The sequence below is a fragment of the Epinephelus moara genome, chromosome 5 (genome assembly GCF_006386435.1).
Source record: "Epinephelus moara isolate mb chromosome 5, YSFRI_EMoa_1.0, whole genome shotgun sequence".
Taxonomy (NCBI): domain Eukaryota; kingdom Metazoa; phylum Chordata; class Actinopteri; order Perciformes; family Serranidae; genus Epinephelus; species Epinephelus moara.
In genome coordinates this window covers 29,269,221-29,286,096 of record NC_065510.1, presented here as the reverse complement: position 1 = coordinate 29,286,096, position 16,876 = coordinate 29,269,221, and the positions used below count along the sequence as shown (strand labels likewise).

The 16,876-nt window shown below is 42.3% G+C and overlaps 1 protein-coding gene across 2 annotated transcripts; it reads left to right on the top strand.

Moving 5' to 3' along the window:
- The first annotated feature begins 560 nt into the window (after nucleotides 1-560).
- Nucleotides 561-15,376, top strand: LOC126390223 (axin-1-like). 2 transcript variants are annotated; one of them, XM_050044441.1, is made up of 13 exons: nucleotides 561-743; nucleotides 1,682-2,366; nucleotides 4,423-4,616; nucleotides 4,758-4,913; nucleotides 5,801-5,935; nucleotides 6,088-6,184; nucleotides 6,450-6,587; nucleotides 9,290-9,680; nucleotides 9,800-9,977; nucleotides 10,094-10,270; nucleotides 11,330-11,626; nucleotides 11,745-11,894; nucleotides 12,010-15,376. In XM_050044441.1, exons 2-13 carry the CDS (start codon nucleotides 1,752-1,754, stop codon nucleotides 12,134-12,136), a joined length of 2,655 nt encoding a protein of 884 aa, XP_049900398.1. In that variant the 5' UTR covers nucleotides 561-743; nucleotides 1,682-1,751; the 3' UTR covers nucleotides 12,137-15,376. The 2 variants fall into 2 exon arrangements, with proteins under 2 accessions (XP_049900398.1, XP_049900397.1); XM_050044440.1 differs by having other exon boundaries at nucleotides 11,327-11,626; nucleotides 12,010-15,331.
- Nucleotides 15,377-16,876: the final 1,500 nt, after the last annotated feature.

The window sequence follows — 16,876 nt, the reverse complement described above, 5'->3', positions numbered from 1 at the left end:
GAGCCCCACGTGCAAATGTTGTGTGGAGGAAATTACACAGGGCAGGCTCCACTAATTTCTAACATTTTAAGGACAAAACAATTAAAGAATTAACCAGAAAATAGGCAGATCAATCAACAACGAAAATGATCGCTGCCGTAATAATTACTTGTAGAACACACTGCTTTGTTCTACAGTAAATTAAACCAGCCCACAGTAAATGGCACAGGTACAATTATCTCCCCTACAATCAGCTAAAACATTCAAATACTGCTTACATGCCAGTGCAACAGTTATAATAATCCAATAATGTAAATTATAATATGCAATACATACTGTTTGCTCCCAGCATATTGAATGATTTCCTTTATATTTCGCTGATAATACTTTTAAATTTTGACCGCAGGTCTGTTGCTCCTAATAAAGTCTTTGTATATTGTGGTATGTCCAATTTAACTACAGTAAAGACTAAAGAAATGTAAATGCTTGTTTCAGCTCTGCTGTAGTGATGGCGCGCTGTGGGTCGCTTCTGCTCGCCCTAGTTCTATAAACGTACTCCACAGCGTCTGCGTGCACGCACGTATTCTCTCGCTCTGTATTATTGCTCAGAAACCAGCCACCATGGGGAGTTAAGGGGGCAGTCGACGGGTCATTTTCGTTAATATTTAATATCAGAAAGCTTTCCATATGCTGCGTTTTGGAGCACACAGTTCGCGCCAGTATCCCCAATGCAGTGGATTACGGGGATCGGGCTTTCAGAGACGGTAGGACGGATACTTTTGTGGCAAACACGGGACGTTAGTGTACCTAGCTAAGCTAACAAGCTAACCAAAACTAGCTAACACACCAAGCTAGCTGGCGCTGCAGCCAGTAGAGTGGAAAACGTGCCTTCGCTTTCTTATTTTGTTTGATGTTAGATCGGCTGGTTTGTTGGCGTTTGTCACGGGGAAAAGTTGGCGTTGCTTCCGTACGAGTTTGCTCGACACGAATAAATGTATAAAGTCGGCTGGTGTTGAAGTGTTTTTGCACGCAGGCCCGTCTTGTGTGGTTGTAGAGTTTGTTTCTGTACCCATCCCCCACCGTCTTTGCAGGCCAAGATGAATGAGATTCTCACTTCAAAGCACTGGCATTGGTGGTGGCATTGCTACGAGGCTAGCTAGCTGTCTTAGCTTGTTAACGTTAGTTGGTGATTTAGATAATGAGATGTAGCCACACGAAGTGGGAGCTTTGTTTTGACAACTGTTAGCGCTGCCTTTTAAGCTAGCTGGTAAAGTGGTGACTAAAACTTAACGGTGAACTTCAGCTTGGAAATTTACCCTCACAACATGACATTACTTTGGGTCAAACTGGAGTCTGACTCGTCAGATTCAATAAAATGATGATATTAATAACACCACAGGTTAGCTTTGATTGGTTAGCATGTTTGCATAGCAAGTTAGCATTCTAGTCATATGTGTAGTTTCTGTGATTAGATTTCCCTCATTCTCAGCCACATTTGTTTATATCCTGCTCTTTGATTTTTATGTATCAGCTCTGCTCATCTTCTCATTTCCTAGCTTGTATATGCTTCTGCATGTATGCATGTATGTGTGTGGTCTGACAGTGGAGGCAGTGAGAGATCAGGCAGCCATCTCTACCATCTTATCTCAGTGATAATGTTCCTTTGTGCATCAGCTAACTGCTGTTCTTGTCTTCATTGCAGGGTGAATTGTTTGCCAGCAAAATCATTGCTAGAGGGGAAGATCTGACCTCTGCCTTGTGCAATCAGAGACATGAGTGTTGTCAGAGAATTACATGGGTACAGGGGCGGTGGTGGGGTTGTGGCCTCCCTGAGCGGCCCTACCCACTTTACCGAGGATGCTCCGCGACCCCCAGTTCCTGGTGAGGAGGGATCTGATGTGGACCCCCCTGTCCAGTCAGCCAACACCCGTCCAAACACCCTTTCCCAAACGCTGGGCTATCCCCCGTCATCCTCGTCATCTAAAATGGGGGATCCATCAAGTTACACTCCCTCCTCGTCGTCCGCGACCCCGCGGCGCCCCGATCTGGACTTGGGGTATGAACCTGAGGGCTCGGCTTCACCAACTCCACCTTACCTGAAGTGGGCAGAGTCGCTTCACTCTCTCCTAGATGATCAAGAAGGCATCCAGCTGTTCCGAAACTTCCTGTGCCAGGAAGGGTGTGCGGACCTTCTCGACTTCTGGTTTGCTTGCTCGGGGTTCAGGAAGACCAGCCAAGAGAAGAGGGCAAAGCTGGCCAAGGCCATCTACAGGAAGTACATTGTAGATGGAAGTGGGATTGTCTCCAGGCAGATCAAAGCAGCCACCAAGAGTTTCATCAGAGACTGTGTAGGAAGGCCGCATCCAGATCCTGCAATGTTTGAACAGGTAATTAAAACCCTGATTTCATTTTTGTAATCGTTCCTAATATGCGCTATGCATATTGGCTTACGCAGGCCAGTGGAAGATGTTATTGATTTCTTAAAGGCTGCATTTTGTCTGTGTCAGTTCTTTGAAATGGTCATCTTCAGCCGGACTAAGGGATCGAAATTTTAGGCTGTTGGGTTATCGGCTAATGCGAAGTGGCATTTCTAGGTAAACCAGCATTTGTTTGCAGCCTGACAGGATACAGCAAGATAATGTATGACATCCAAAAAGTACCACAACTGGCTTTGATGTCAATGCTGTCTGCAAACGGGTCCTGAAAACACACAAAACTTTAAATGCTTCTCTTCAGTACACAGTTTGGGACCAAGTGTTTTTGGCCCATGCTTAGAAAGCCATCTTGATTTAGTTGTATGTCAGTGTTCGTACATCTAGCTCTGAGGAACTTGATGGCCACATCTGCTTCCATCACACTGTGCAGCAGGCCTTTGAACAGGCCAGAAGTTGGAGACAGTGTATTTGTTTAAGAACATGCCACATTGCATTTCTCTTGTAGTATAGAGAGTAGGTTTGTGTGTGTGTGTGTGTGTGTGCGTGTGTGTGTATTCAGTGGAAGGTTAATCATGTTGATGGGGAGATGTTTGCTGTTGTAGCAGGCTCAAGGGTTGTGATGAACCTGTCAGCTACATTCAGAGGAACTAAAACCAGACCTTTGTTTGCAGTCAGATAGTTCTTGATTACCTCAGAAGTTTCCTGGGTTCCTAAACATGTTTTGTGGTCATTTAGGGCTATTTCAGTCTTGTAGTTAAACTTCAATAGCATATGAAAATACATCAATCTACAGTTTCACCCTTATCACTGCCAAAGCACAGATCTATGTTTTTTCAAGTAATTAAACCACAATAAAGGGCCACATCAAGTTAAGTTTTAGTTTCAGGTTAGGTTTTCACTCACTCGCCCACCTGTGTTCTCTTTCTCCCCTTGATCTCTGTCATTCTTGCCGTCTTTATTGCTCTTTGATTTGATGTGCATCTGCTGAGTGTGTCTTCAGACCACACACATGCAAGACTTTATCACAGGTCTCATTAACGGAGACTCAGGTCTCTGACTGCAGTTCCTCACACATCACCACTAAACAACCAAATTACACAGAATGAGATTACATAATTACCATAATAAACCAAATGAGGATAGTTTCAGTTTTGGTTTTCTTTGCTGCCAATGATTTCCCGCACGCTCTCTCTCTTGCTTTCTTTTCTATTGCTGACAGTTGAATGATGAATCCCTAATTTAAACACAGCTTCACCAAACCAAAGTCAAATACTGTGCAACTTGCTTGAGGACCTTTGGTAGGTTAGGAAAGACAGGAGGACTGTCTCAAAACCACATCAGATGATTGAGATTGAGATTGACCTCCATGTGGTCATAACTCATAGCACACTTCTGTGTGTCAGTGTGGATTAAGTGAGACTAGCCAGGTAGTCAGTTACATAAATATGGGTTTACCTAGTGTCATTGTGTTGGTCTGGAGTGAGTATTAGTTAACTATAAAACCCCATAGTGATCATAGTAACCTTTTATTTTGAAATGCAAGGGAAGAGTTGCGAGAGCTAGGTCAACCTTTCACACCAAGTTCACAAGTTGTGGCATATTTGCTGACGTGTTCGGAAATGGTGGAGGCTATGAGCGTTAGTTTTTCGGCGGATGATGACTAAATATATTGTAAATTTAGTCGTATCAACTAAGTTATATGTCTGAGGAAAATATCGGTATTCCCCATGACTTTATTCTACTTTGTGATTATGCCTTTGCATCTCCTGCATCACATAACCCGCTCACTAGCTCGCTCAAGTGTTTCTTCTAGACGCTGTCAGTAGCGTGCATGTTGCCGTTGTCTAGCAGCGGTGCTCTCAGCCACTTGAACAGTAAGTGTATCATGTACACAGCTTCCCATATGGTAACCAGGAGCTCACGCGTTCCATTTAAAGGCAGCAATAATTAAAACTTCTTTGGGCATTGTTTAGTTCTGATATATGACCACTGTCTTTGTGTGTTCCAGGCCCAGACAGAGATACAGGGCATGATGGAGGAGAACACCTACCCTTTGTTCCTGAAGTCGGATCTGTACCTGGAGTACACACGGACAGGAGGAGAGAGCCCCAAGCCTAACCCCAGTGATCAGAGCCCGTCATCGGGGCCAGCCAAGTCTGTGCCTGGGTACTTACCCACACTCGCTGAGGATGAGGAGTGGAGGTGAGATGATGCACAATCACTGTCAGACCTTTCTGAGTTGTTCAGCGAAACACCAACACAACTTTCAAACATTCTTGTAACGTTTGAAATAATGAGTGTTTCTGATATTTGACTCACAGTTCTAATTTAATCTGATCTCAGGTGTGGAGGAGGAGGAGTGAGGGAGGTGGAGGAAGAGAAGGATGAGGAGGAGTGTGGAGACACACCAGCTGGTAGGCTGACTCACAGCCTGCTGATGCAGACAGCACCTCAGAGATCCTCGACCAGCAGGAGGAGGCCGGATAGCAGGGAGTACAGGTGTGTGCGTGTGTGTCAAGGTTCTGATTCATAAAGAAGACAGTGATGTCTTAGAGTTTGTATCATTTCCCACCTGACATATTTTTTGTATGAGTATTGAATCATTTTCATGGACATATAGCCAACATTAGTAATGATACCAATTTGGGCCGCTAAAACGCGAGTAGGCGTAGAGTTTAGCACGATCCAGAGCTACTGCTAGACTGTTGGCTTCACACACATACCTCCCTTACAGTTAGATCAGGAGGAGTACGAGGGAGAGATGAATGAATTAGACCTCTGCCACACTCTTTTGGAAATGAAAGCAAAAGCTTTGCCGTCTGATATCTAAACACACATCTCTTCATCTCCTTTAATTAGCTATTACAACTACAGATGGTGATGTGCAGTTTTATATGAACAGTGTGGCGAGTCGGCCAAAGTCTCATTTGATTGAGGAAACCTTTCTAAATGCCCTTAGTGCAGGATAAGTCATCTGACTTTGAACACCTTTTTTTTAATCAACTTGAACAATATTTAGCTTGTTGCATCTGTTTTGAAGCTAGAAATATATTGATTTCTAAGTGAAATCTGATTGTTGTTTTTTTAAGAATTGTGTGAAAAAGACAAATATTATCTGAATTTTGAATAAAAATGATCACAGTTTTAATCAGATAGTTAAAACATCCAATAACCTAATCATACTGAGTTTGAAGTAGCTAAACATAAAAAATCTTGAGACATGTCCTGGTCAGAGTAACTGTGTTTAATGTAGTGGGAAAACAATTGAAAATTCATGCACTGCTCCGAGCTTCCTGCTGACCCTTGCCTGCGTGTGCATGACTGTGTACATGTATCAACATTTGAATGTGAGCTCACTACATCATAATCTCTCTGCTCATCCTCAGGCCATGGAGGGAGCCGGTAAACCCGTACTACGCAAACATGGGCTACGCTCGTGCTCCAGCGACCAGTGCCAATGACAGTGAGCAACAGAGCATGTCGAGCGATGCAGACACACTGTCACTGACCGACAGCAGTGTGTGAGTACACGCAGATGAACCCAGAATGACTCATCACATTTATGAATTCAGTTACTGAATTTTATGGTGTTTAATGACAACGCTGGTTTTTCAGAATGAATGAGCTGCTCAGATCTGCGTTTGATGGTTGTTTATTCTGTGTCTGTGTGCAGAGATGGTATTCCTCCATACAGATATCGGAAGCAGCATCGAAAGGAGATGCATGAAAGTGCCAAAGCCAATGGACGTGTGCCCCTACCTCATATACCTGTGAGTTATAAAGACACCTCTCAGTTAGCCGCATGTCAGCATTCATAGTTGTTCATGCAACATTAAGGTGACATGAACCCTGGTGACTTAATTTACCATAATTTGTTTTTCTCTAAAGTGTCCTACTCCTTTCTTGCCATTTAATGTTTATTACAGTTTTTCCTGCCCATATTTCCTCAATAATGTGATTGCTTATTTACTAAATTTTAGCTGCAGCTGTGTATAGAAATCTGTGGCAAGTAATTGTTTGTGTTTATATATACAGCGCACGTACCGCATGCCAAAGGACATCCATGTAGAGCCTGAGAGGTTTGCAGCAGAGCTCATCAGCAGGCTGGAGACGGTTCTCAGAGAGAGAGAGGCTCAGGAAAGACTCGAAGAGAGGCTGAAGAGAGTACGACTGGTGAGTGTATTACTGTGCTCCTTGTGAGGTGATTGTGACACTGAGTTAAGCTGTGGTTCATTCCAGTTATTCACGTGGTGCTGACGTTGGTGTTTCCTCAGAAGTCTTGAGAACTTGTAGAGTTTAGGTTTTTATTAATGAGAAACTGTGTGGTGCGGTTGGCAGATTGGCTCACAGTAAAGGCACTAATGCTGCGCTAGGATTTTATAGCCCTTTTACCCTGCCTGGTTGAGGCAGGAATATTGGCCGTTATGCAGCCTCGCTCTGCTGTATATAAGGAATGATCACAGAACGTCAGGGCAGAGAGGTCTCACCTTTAAGCTGCGGGACCATGGGCAAGGCGTTGGTGACGTCTTGATGATGTGTTATGCGTGCGACCCACTGCTGGAGATTTAAAACGTAGTCATTAGCAGTTAGCGACTAACTCAGAGGGAGAAGAGTGGCTGTAAATGTCTGCAAATTGAGAAAACAGTGAGATTTGGGAGTTCCTAACCCTCCAAGCGAGGTTAGCCGCCATATAACACAGATGGTAAATGATTGTTATTGTCATGTTAATGTGCTGCTGACACCTATGTTTTATGTCACAATTGAGGCCAGTGCTGTTGTGTTATATGTTACACCCATCACGCCTCTTTTGAGTCCGTGATCTTTGGATGCAGTGTGTAATCACACACTGGGGCGAAATGATGCTGCCATTGGTTAGTTCTGTACAAAAATGCAAAGGAGGCATAAAGAAGGGACTTCGTAGCACCCCGTAGTGCAGTCTCTGTGTAAAAAGGACTTATAACTGAACTTTGACCAGGATACAAACGAGTCAAAATGAGTCGAGCTCTTCTGTGTGAAAGTCGATGTTTCTGATGTTAGCAAACTTTAAACCTACCACTGAACCTTATCAGTCCCCCCAGGATGTTGCGATGGTGCAGTTGCAACAATCCCTGTGAACTCTACGCGACCTTGTAATTTTGTCCAATCACTGCAGCTTTACTGCAAATTTGAATAGTTATTTAGAACAGGTAAAATCTCATTTCACTTTGGAGCTCTATGCAGCAAGTTGATTCGCTCCGCCCCTATCTCACTCTCTTTTTATCATGAGGCTACTGCTGCAGGACTGGAGCTCTGTGTCTGGGAGAGAGTCATTCACACAGTGACACGGCTAGCTGTTAGCCTCACATGGCTAACGTTTTTCAGCCGTTAACAGGTGTGACGACAGAGTTGAGCTTTTCGGTGTCAGTGGTAAATTAACGGCTCGGTGTTGAATGATAGCTGGGGGGCTTCTGCCCTTGCAGCAAAATATGATGCATAATATTAGGGATGAGATCACGTTGTGTTGTGCTGGGTCGTGCTAACCGGGCAGAGAGAGCAGGCAGAGTGCAGCCTACACAGATGGTCTCTTAGCGCTGCTTCAAACGGCTGTTGCTGCCTCCAGCCCCCCTACCATCGCATATAGATTCTAATTCTGTGGGAAACACTTGCCCCTGCAATTTCATTGCAAATACTGCTTATGAACATCACAACATGCTTCGTAATTTCTTAGAAAAGCTGATTTGAATACAAGTATTTCAGGCTGTTACAATCCCAAAAACAGCCCACAAAATCTTGGAGGGACTGCCTTCACTGTATTTACACTTTATACTTGCACTTAACTAATGGCAAATTTCTATCGAATTTGGTAAGAAATTACCCTCAAAAGGTTTTCTGATAGCTGTAGACACCCTGAAGCAGGAAGCACAAAAACTGTCATATTCTAAATCTCACTCCCTCCAAAAGGCCAATATTTGGCCAAATGTAGTGACTCACAGTCAACTTGAAAATTACTGATTCCATTACAGCTGTAATTGTAAAATATGTTAAAATCATATTCTACTTTTGGCAGCTGTTGCTCAGGAGGTAGAGCAGATTGCCTCTTATGGGAAGATAGGCAGTTTGATCCCCGGCCCCTCCAGTCCGAAGTATCCTTGGGCAAGATACTGAACCCCAGATTGCTCCCTATGGCAGTGCAATTGGAGTAGGAGTAGGTGTTAATGTTAAATAATCTGAGTAGCAGGTGGCACTTCGTATGGTAGCGTCAGCCATCACTGTGTGAATATGACAAGTGGTGTGAAAGCACCAAACTACTAGAAAGGTGTTATACAGATCCCAGTCCATGTTCAGAATTTTTTATCTACCACAAATTTACGTGAAACCTTGATGTTTTCTGTGGTTTAGCTGTTGTGCCTCTAGGTCTTTTGATATTTTCTGCCCAAGTATGCTCAGATCTGCAGCTTTGTCATCACCAGTTGCATACTGTGTCACCTTACAGCAAGCTGCATACATTGAGAACAGATGCTTCATGAATATAGTCATTTGTGCATACAGATTAATCAGTCAAAATAACACATTGCCATGTTTATTCTTTTCCCTCCGTTGGGGGCAAAACATCTGTGTAAAAATAAAACATTGACTTAAAATTACAACAAAACAGTGAGTTCAACCAGATTAAACCATGGGCTGTAAAACTGTCACAGTAATGTTCAATGGACTCTATTTGTTTTTAATAAGAAATTACCAAATAACTTTTGCATTATTTCACTAAAATTTACTGCATATACAAGTTTGATAAAGGCAGTTAATTTAATGCCATCCTTTTCTTTGTGTGTACCCACTGATCTATACGATGCCCATGTCCAGTCAGAGATAAAATACTTTTCTCCTTCTCCCAACAGGAAGAAGAGGGTGACGATGCTGACATCTCCGTGACAACCTCCATGTCTTCTCATAGCATACCACTCCCCCTCCCCTCATCGTTCCCACCTCTCTACGGCGCCCGTTATTCAGAGACCACTGCTAACACGGCGACAGTCGCCACCTACGGCGGCCTGGTTGCCATGGAGGATTCCCATGACGACGACCCGGAATCCATTTTGGATGAGCACGTACAGCGCGTGATGAAGACGCCGGGCTGCCAGTCACCAGGGGCAACCAACAGCACCTTAGGAGGAGGGGGTCGACACACTCCTCCAAAATCATCGCGTTCACCTGACGGGGGGATTGGCCCGCCTCATTACCCGCCACACCGAGGGGGAGGTCATAGTCTGCCTCCTGCTGGGGTCAAAGGTAAGAGGCTAACATCTTTTTGAATGATGCTTCAAATTCTGTGTAGGTGTTTTCCAAATGTATCAAATGAAGCTCCAGCAGAGGCCAGCATGTCACTAATAAGTCTCGCTCTGTTTCAGGTATGCATCACCACAAGCAGCTGTATCACCACAGAGGAAGAGAAGGGCAGGAGGAGGTGGGCTCTAGGTCTCAGGCCAACTTCATGTGGAACGGAGACCCGGCCAACCAGTATGCAGGGAGAAGTCGTAACTATGCTGACGGGGCCGGAGCTAGCACACTTGACGGCATGGGTTACAGGTAAGGCAGTGTGGGTGAATGTACTGACATTATATCGTTGCTCAGCAAACTGTACACGCTGTCTTTTATTCAGATGACCTCAACTGAATTGTGTATTTCACCTGTTCGTTCTGCAGTAGTAAAGGTAGCACGCTATCACGGCGAGGTTGTAAGAAGACATCAGAGACGTCAGGCAAAGGTGATGAGAGTGGGCGTGGCATGGAGGGCCAGGTACCACTGGAGGATCTGGAGAGAAACCAGAAGATCCTGCAATGGATGATGGAAGGAGACAGACAAAGAAAGACCTCACATGGGTAAGTGCAGTACAAACTGATGTGCCAGGCTTAATGTCTAAAATACAAACATGCAGGACAATAGAGGCATCACTGGATCAGGAAAACCTGGCGTGTATAATGATAATTATGTAACATCAAATATCACATAACAGATTTTTTTTGGTGCTTTAGGGGAGGCAGAAACAAGCTGTAAACTTAACACTAACGTTTTGTCACCTATTCAAGGTGATTCAGCAAACTCACTGGCAAATAGTTGCTTATTTGCACACTCAGCAGACACAGAACCAACATCAACACTCATTTGGAGTCGTGTGTGTGTCCATCTGATGAATATACATCAAATATTTACTCTCCTTTTAGCCCTGTTTTTGTCTCCCAAATATCTGGCTCCTTAGCTGCCATATGCGCCACACTAGATGCTGACTTTCTCTGTCCTCCCCCTGGTGCTGGATAGGTAGTATACAGGGTGTGATTTTTGTTTGTGTGTTTGTTTGGCCAAGGCTTTTCAATTAGGCTTTAAGTGTGCCAAGAGTGAAACCCGTAACAGTAAAGTTGCAGGCCAGAGAACCAAAACAGAGCTAGAAAGAAGCTGTATGTATGGCATTAGTGAGATATAATTTTCTCTAGGTTTATCTTTACAAGTGACCTCCATTCACGTTGCAGTCATTTGATCCAAATCTAGTAAAATGTCAAATTTAGTCAGTGTAAAAATGTTGATTATATGTAATAAAATATATTTTGAATGTTTTCTATTTCAGGAAAATTTGCTTTTATGTCCACAAAATCTTCCCCAAAAAGTGCACAAACATTTAAGCCACATCTTCACATGTGCCTGCTAATAAACACCTTTTCATCATGAAGATATTCTTTCTGCGTCGTGCCGTGCCCGCTTCTTAAACAGTTACTTTTCAGAAAGCAGGATCGAGTGGAATCATAGTCCTGCTGCATAAAAGTTGCTTTGGTTCTTTGTTTGTAGAGCTGTGAACTGGCATCAATCTCAGTGAGTGCAAAGCTCTCGTTTGTATTTTTAGTCCTTTGACATTCATCCCGTCTCCTCCTCTGTTGTTTTTCCAGTAGCAGCACCAGTAGCTCCAGGAGAACGGGAACCAGTAGCGAGTCGCCACGTCCAACTTCAGTGGAGCGACCTGGAGCCGTGCACCCCTGGGTTTCGGCCCAGCTGCGGAACAACCCCTCCTCAGTGTCCCCCGCCATCCCCGGCTCGTCGTCCACCCAGGTCCAGCCCTCGCACCCTTTCATCCAGGACCCAGCTATGCCTCCCAACCCAGCTCCCAACCCCCTCACCCAGCTAGAGGAGGCTAGGAGGAGGCTGGAGGAGGAGAGGAGGAGGAACGCACTACAGCAGGCCAAGCAGAGGTAAGTGTCGACTCTTATTATGTGTGTAACCCACAATCATCATATTTGCCTCAGAAGGCTTTAACTTGTGTCTGTGTTTGCGTGGATTCTTACTCACACGGATCATTTTCTCTCTAAGGCATAAGTCTGGTAAGCGCCAAGTGTGTGAGAACATGACAGTCGCTTACTACTTTTGTGGAGAGCCAATCCCGTACCGAACATCAGTCAAAGGCCGTGTGGTGACTTTGGGCCAGTTCAAGGAGCTGCTTACCAAAAAGGGCCATTACAGGTGAGAGCATCTGATGCATAATGTGGGTGGGAATGTCCCATTTTAAAGACAGTATTTCTGTCGGTGTTTGACTTTGAAATAATCAAGCATGTCTGGGTTTTTCTTCTGTGCACAGGTTCTACTTTAAGAAAGTGAGTGACGAGTTTGACTGTGGTGTAGTGTTCGAGGAGGTTCGTGACGATGACGCCATCTTGCCTATCTTTGAGGAGAAGATCATCGGGAAGGTGGAGAAGGTTGACTGAAATTTGGGAACAGGAAGAAGACACAGAATTGGGGAAAAAGATTTAAGATTTGGAAAAAAAGAGGAGATAGGAAGAGAACATTGGGGTTGGATAGAAATTCCGCTGTGAGAAAACGAAGGGAAGAAAGTAGAAAGATGGAAGGAGCAATGTGTGACAGAGGGGAGATTGCGCTGCATGGTAGAAGTTCGAGTATTAAGGAGGTGGATATTCTTATGGACTATCTGGATGTTGGCGTCACGCCTTGATCAAACCCACGTAAAGCAAAGAACCTTGGCCAGAGCGGAGGAAAGGAACATAAATTATTTCACCTGTCTTGTCTCCACTGTGGATATTCGAGGAGCGCTGTTGAAATCTGATGTCTGACCAGTCTTCCACTTCCACTGCGATGGATGGAAAAGGGTGAGGGGACTGCTGGGAGGAGAGAGGATAAAGTAGTCTTCCACTTCTGCTCTGGAGGAGTCTGTCCTCCGCAGACCATTACGATGCTGCTACATTACCACGGAAACTCTTCAATCGGTGCTCGGGACAGTAAAGAAAGCGGTTTTGTTCCACTCGGGAGTCTCGCTGCCTTTTGCTGTCTCTGTTCCTCATCAGCTGGTGACGAGGAGAGGACAGAGGATTTTTGGGGAGTGGAACTTAAGCCTGCTTCTCCTCTCGTTGACTTCATAGCCTCAAAACAGAAACGTTCTCACCCGTTGATTCCTAGATGTCATGTAGTGATCTCTCACATCAACATGTTCAGACGACAGTTCTCTACATAACTTGTTTACCAAAGCTACATATTTTTGATAAGACAAGTATCCTAGCTACTTGTTTCATTTTATTTGAATTGTGTATGTACAAGGCAGGTACTATTACTTATTAATGCAGCCTAATTTCGTTATATCTCAACTTAATGTTGTATTATTGTGTATGTTTTGAAGCTAGTTCATTAGTCATTTCAGGGCAGCCATTTTGTTTGTTTCTCCCCCTCTGTAAAACATCCCTGCACCTCAGTTCTGTACTGTTTACCTTTGAGTGTGTAGTTCTGTTCTCCTGCGCAATGCATTTTAATTATAGGCTTACTTTTATTTTATTTTTCACCATCAAAAATTCTCATGAAAAAGGAGTATTTTGTTTTGAACAGCTCACACTGTCACCTCATAGACGTCATATTTCTCTGCTACACTGAGAGCTCAGTCTAGATGCCTGCCTCCCTGGCCAGTGCCATTACTATCTAGAATGCTTATTCTGAAGCGTGTTGGTGAGTGTGAAAACCTGTGTCATGTACGCCTGAACTCAGCCAAAGAGCATATCATGCGTCCCGTATGCCTACATGCGTGTGTCTGTGCAGTCCAAGTCCACAAGCATGAAATGTATTATCTTCATCATGAGCAGAAGGGAATCTTCTTCCTCGTGCGGATTCCCAAACTTCAGACATTGTAGCTGAACACTGAGTTTCATAAAATCTGCAGCTCATCTTAAAAGAGTAGTTTGACATTTTGGGAATTATTTCCTTTCTTGTTGAGAGTTAGGTGAGAATTGATACCGCTGTCACGTCTGCACGGCAAATATAAAGCTGCAGCCAGTGATTGGTTATCTTAGCTTAGCATGAAGACTGTAAACAGGGAAACAATTTAACTGCTTTTTGTAAAACTTGTACAAAACTAGAGCTGCAAATATTAATTATTTTTTATTGATTAATCTGCTTATTATTTTCTCTGTCAGTCTATTGGTTTATAAATTGTTATTTAAGTACAGATTCAAAGAAATTGCTTATTCTGTCTGGCCACTAGTTCAGAATTTAAGGATTGTCGGCTCACTGTCACATAAGACAGAAAAAAGCAGCAAAATCTGCACAATTTAGAGTTGGAACTAGATAATTTTTGGCATTTCTGCTTGAAAAATGATTTTAATCAATTACCAGAATTGTGTCAGATTTCTCAGAAATTAATTTAGTTTTCAGACGTTACATGTAAGTGTCAACTAGTTAAGCCTTTAAGGTAGGTTTTGTTCCCTTTGGACAGAACCAGGCTAGCTGTTTCCCTCTGTCTCAAGTCTCTATGCTAAGTTAAGCTAACCAGCTGCTCGTTGTCGCTTCACATTTAGCGCACAAACATAAGTTGTATCAGTTTAACTCTCAGTGAGAAGCGTATTTCTCCAAATGTCAAACCATCTCTTCAGACGTCTCTCATCAGCACTGCAGTAAGGCCTCAAGGCCACGATATCATAAAGCACCGTGCAGACAGTGCACTGATCACACACCAGCTATGTAAGCTGAATGTAATTTGACTTTTTTAACTTTTACCTGCTATGTCCTCAACAAAAACCCGTCATTGCTCCTGTTGTCATGTCTGTCCACAGTATTGATCTCAAACTGTTGGCCTGACTGAGTGTTTCGTGTTATCTATGCTGGTAGTTAATTGAATGTGTTCATCCAACAAAGAGGTCCTACCTACCGAACGTCATTCAGGAATGTCAAATACAATTTGTCCTGGGTTCTGCCCAGTAAGGGAAACATAGGATTGGAAAAACATTTGTCCTCACTTCAACCCATTATGCCTTCAGTATGAAATTTTAAATTTAGATATGTATTTGTTTATAAAAAAAAATGTAATTTTAATAATCACCAAGCATGTTCTTTATAAGGAATGTTTTCCTGATGAGTTGAATTATCTATTTTGTTTTAATGTTTATGTGCGAACTGCTACGGCCCTCTGATATATTTTATCTGTTTTGTTAGAACGCCCAGGGACAGTTGAATGAGTCGTCTCTTGTGATTATAATTCGATGGACAAAACAAACAACTGCGTCTGTTGTGTTGTCAATTTGTGTGAAACACAGTGCCTTTATCATGTTATCTCTCGAAATATCTTTATTAAAACCAATCCATGCTTTTAATGTAAGTTTTTCTTTTCAGTCAGTCCCGTTGTATTTTTAGCTGCGGTCATTGCTTGCTCACTTCTGTTCTGATAGATCCTCTGCTGTAAATATGTACATTATCATTTCATATGTGTCTTCATACCTGCACCACATGTCCATGGTGTTTCTGTTTTTCAAAGGTAAACGCCAAGATGTCACTGTGCTGGTTCCACTTGTACATTTCTTTTAAAAAGGTACTTCATAATAAAGATGTTGAATAAATCCTTCCTCTCTTTTAATTTTCTGGCATCATTTTCTGTCTTCACCTAATTGTCCTTATTCACATAATTAATCTAGCACTTAATACTGCATGTTGCCTTGTAACCCTCCCTGTTTGCCATAAATTAAGATGGTGCCTCCTGGTGTTTTATCCCCTCAATATCTTCTTTCACGGCAGATATTTTTGACTTGTCATAGTTGGAAAAGCACAGGTGTTACTAATAACATTAAAGATGCATCTGTTGTATTGAATTGTGCCAGTGAGCCAGGTCCTTATACTAAAGTGTTTATATTTTCTGCTACCTTCTACTTCACTATAATTCTAAAATAAATGCTGATGAATGCTGTACTTTTTAATACATTAAAATGAGAGCTGGAGTTATTTTGGAGGCGAGAACTCCCTAAAACAAAATGACAAATTACATGCATTTACATCTAACATTGAAATGCTTTGTGTTAATGCCTAATTATCTGACTAATGCTCATTAGTCAAATAATAATTGGTCTTTACTGACAAATGTATGAAATGAATCTATAACTGTACTTGGACTTGTACACAAAAACAGAAGTTATTTAGTAAGAAATTAATTAATATTCTATCATCCTTCATCGTAAAAGATTAAACTTTTTCACCTAAAGGCAATTAACTTGATGGCAATTACAACCTAGAATGATAAACAATAACCAGGTAAAACTGATGTAGGACATTATAGTAGGCTATTGCAATTACTATTGCAAAGTAAATGCTAAAAACTGCAGACCACTTATTGTGTAGGCTACAGGCAGAGGTGAGAGAAGTATTCAAATTACTAAGTAACATATGAAACTATAAAAATACCCATTAAAAAGTAAAAGTTATGCATTCAAAAGTTTATTTAAGTAAACACAGAGTTTTTTGCCACAAAATGTACATACATTATCAAAGTAAAAGAACTCATCATGCAAAATGGCTCTGGTCAGTGTTGTATTTATATTAAATGTAACTGCATTTGTAAGTGCTTCACAGGCTGCACTATTCCCGTGCTAAACTTCACTCCTTTTGTCCCTCTGTCTCTTCACTTTGCCCAAAATATAAATCAGCAGAGGGCACCTTGGGCCACCTCTTTTGGTCTTGCCCTAAGCTAAACAAGTTTATGTCAGATATTTTTAAGTGCTTTTCAGAAGTATACAACTGAGATATTACAAAAGACCCACGTACTGCCATCCTGGATGGAACCCGACATCTATTAGTTCTGTCCCTCATGCAACAAAAGACAATACAATATGGTATGGTTGTGGCAAAAAGGAATTATTTTAACTCTTTGGAAACTGAGGATGTGCCTTGTTTTAAGATAAAACATGGCAACCATTCATGTCCAATTTATTGAGAATGGCTTAAAGTATTTGCATGTATGTATGAATACTTGTTCATAATGGGTTGGACTAACATAATACTGCATACTTTATTAAGCGATCACATTAAGTTTAATGTAAATTTGATCTAAATCTGATCTATCTAAATGTTAATCTGAAGAGTAACTAGTAGTTGAATGACTGTAGAGTAATAAGCAAAATATTTCCTTCTAAAATGTAGTGGAATAAAAGTATTAAGTTACATACCATGGAAATACTCAAGTAAGA

What these genes read in the sequence shown, in the direction of transcription:
- LOC126390223 (XM_050044440.1), top strand. Translation starts at nt 1,752, where the DNA reads ATGAGTGTTGTCAGAGAATTACATGGGTACAGGGGCGGTGGTGGGGTT. An exon ending in TGCCCCTACCTCATATACCT is followed by an intron (nt 6,185 to 6,449) that starts GTGAGTTATAAA and finishes TTATATATACAG; the next exon opens with CGCACGTACCGCATGCCAAA. An exon ending in CAAAGAAAGACCTCACATGG is followed by an intron (nt 10,271 to 11,326) that starts GTAAGTGCAGTA and finishes TTGTTTTTCCAG; the next exon opens with TAGCAGCACCAGTAGCTCCA.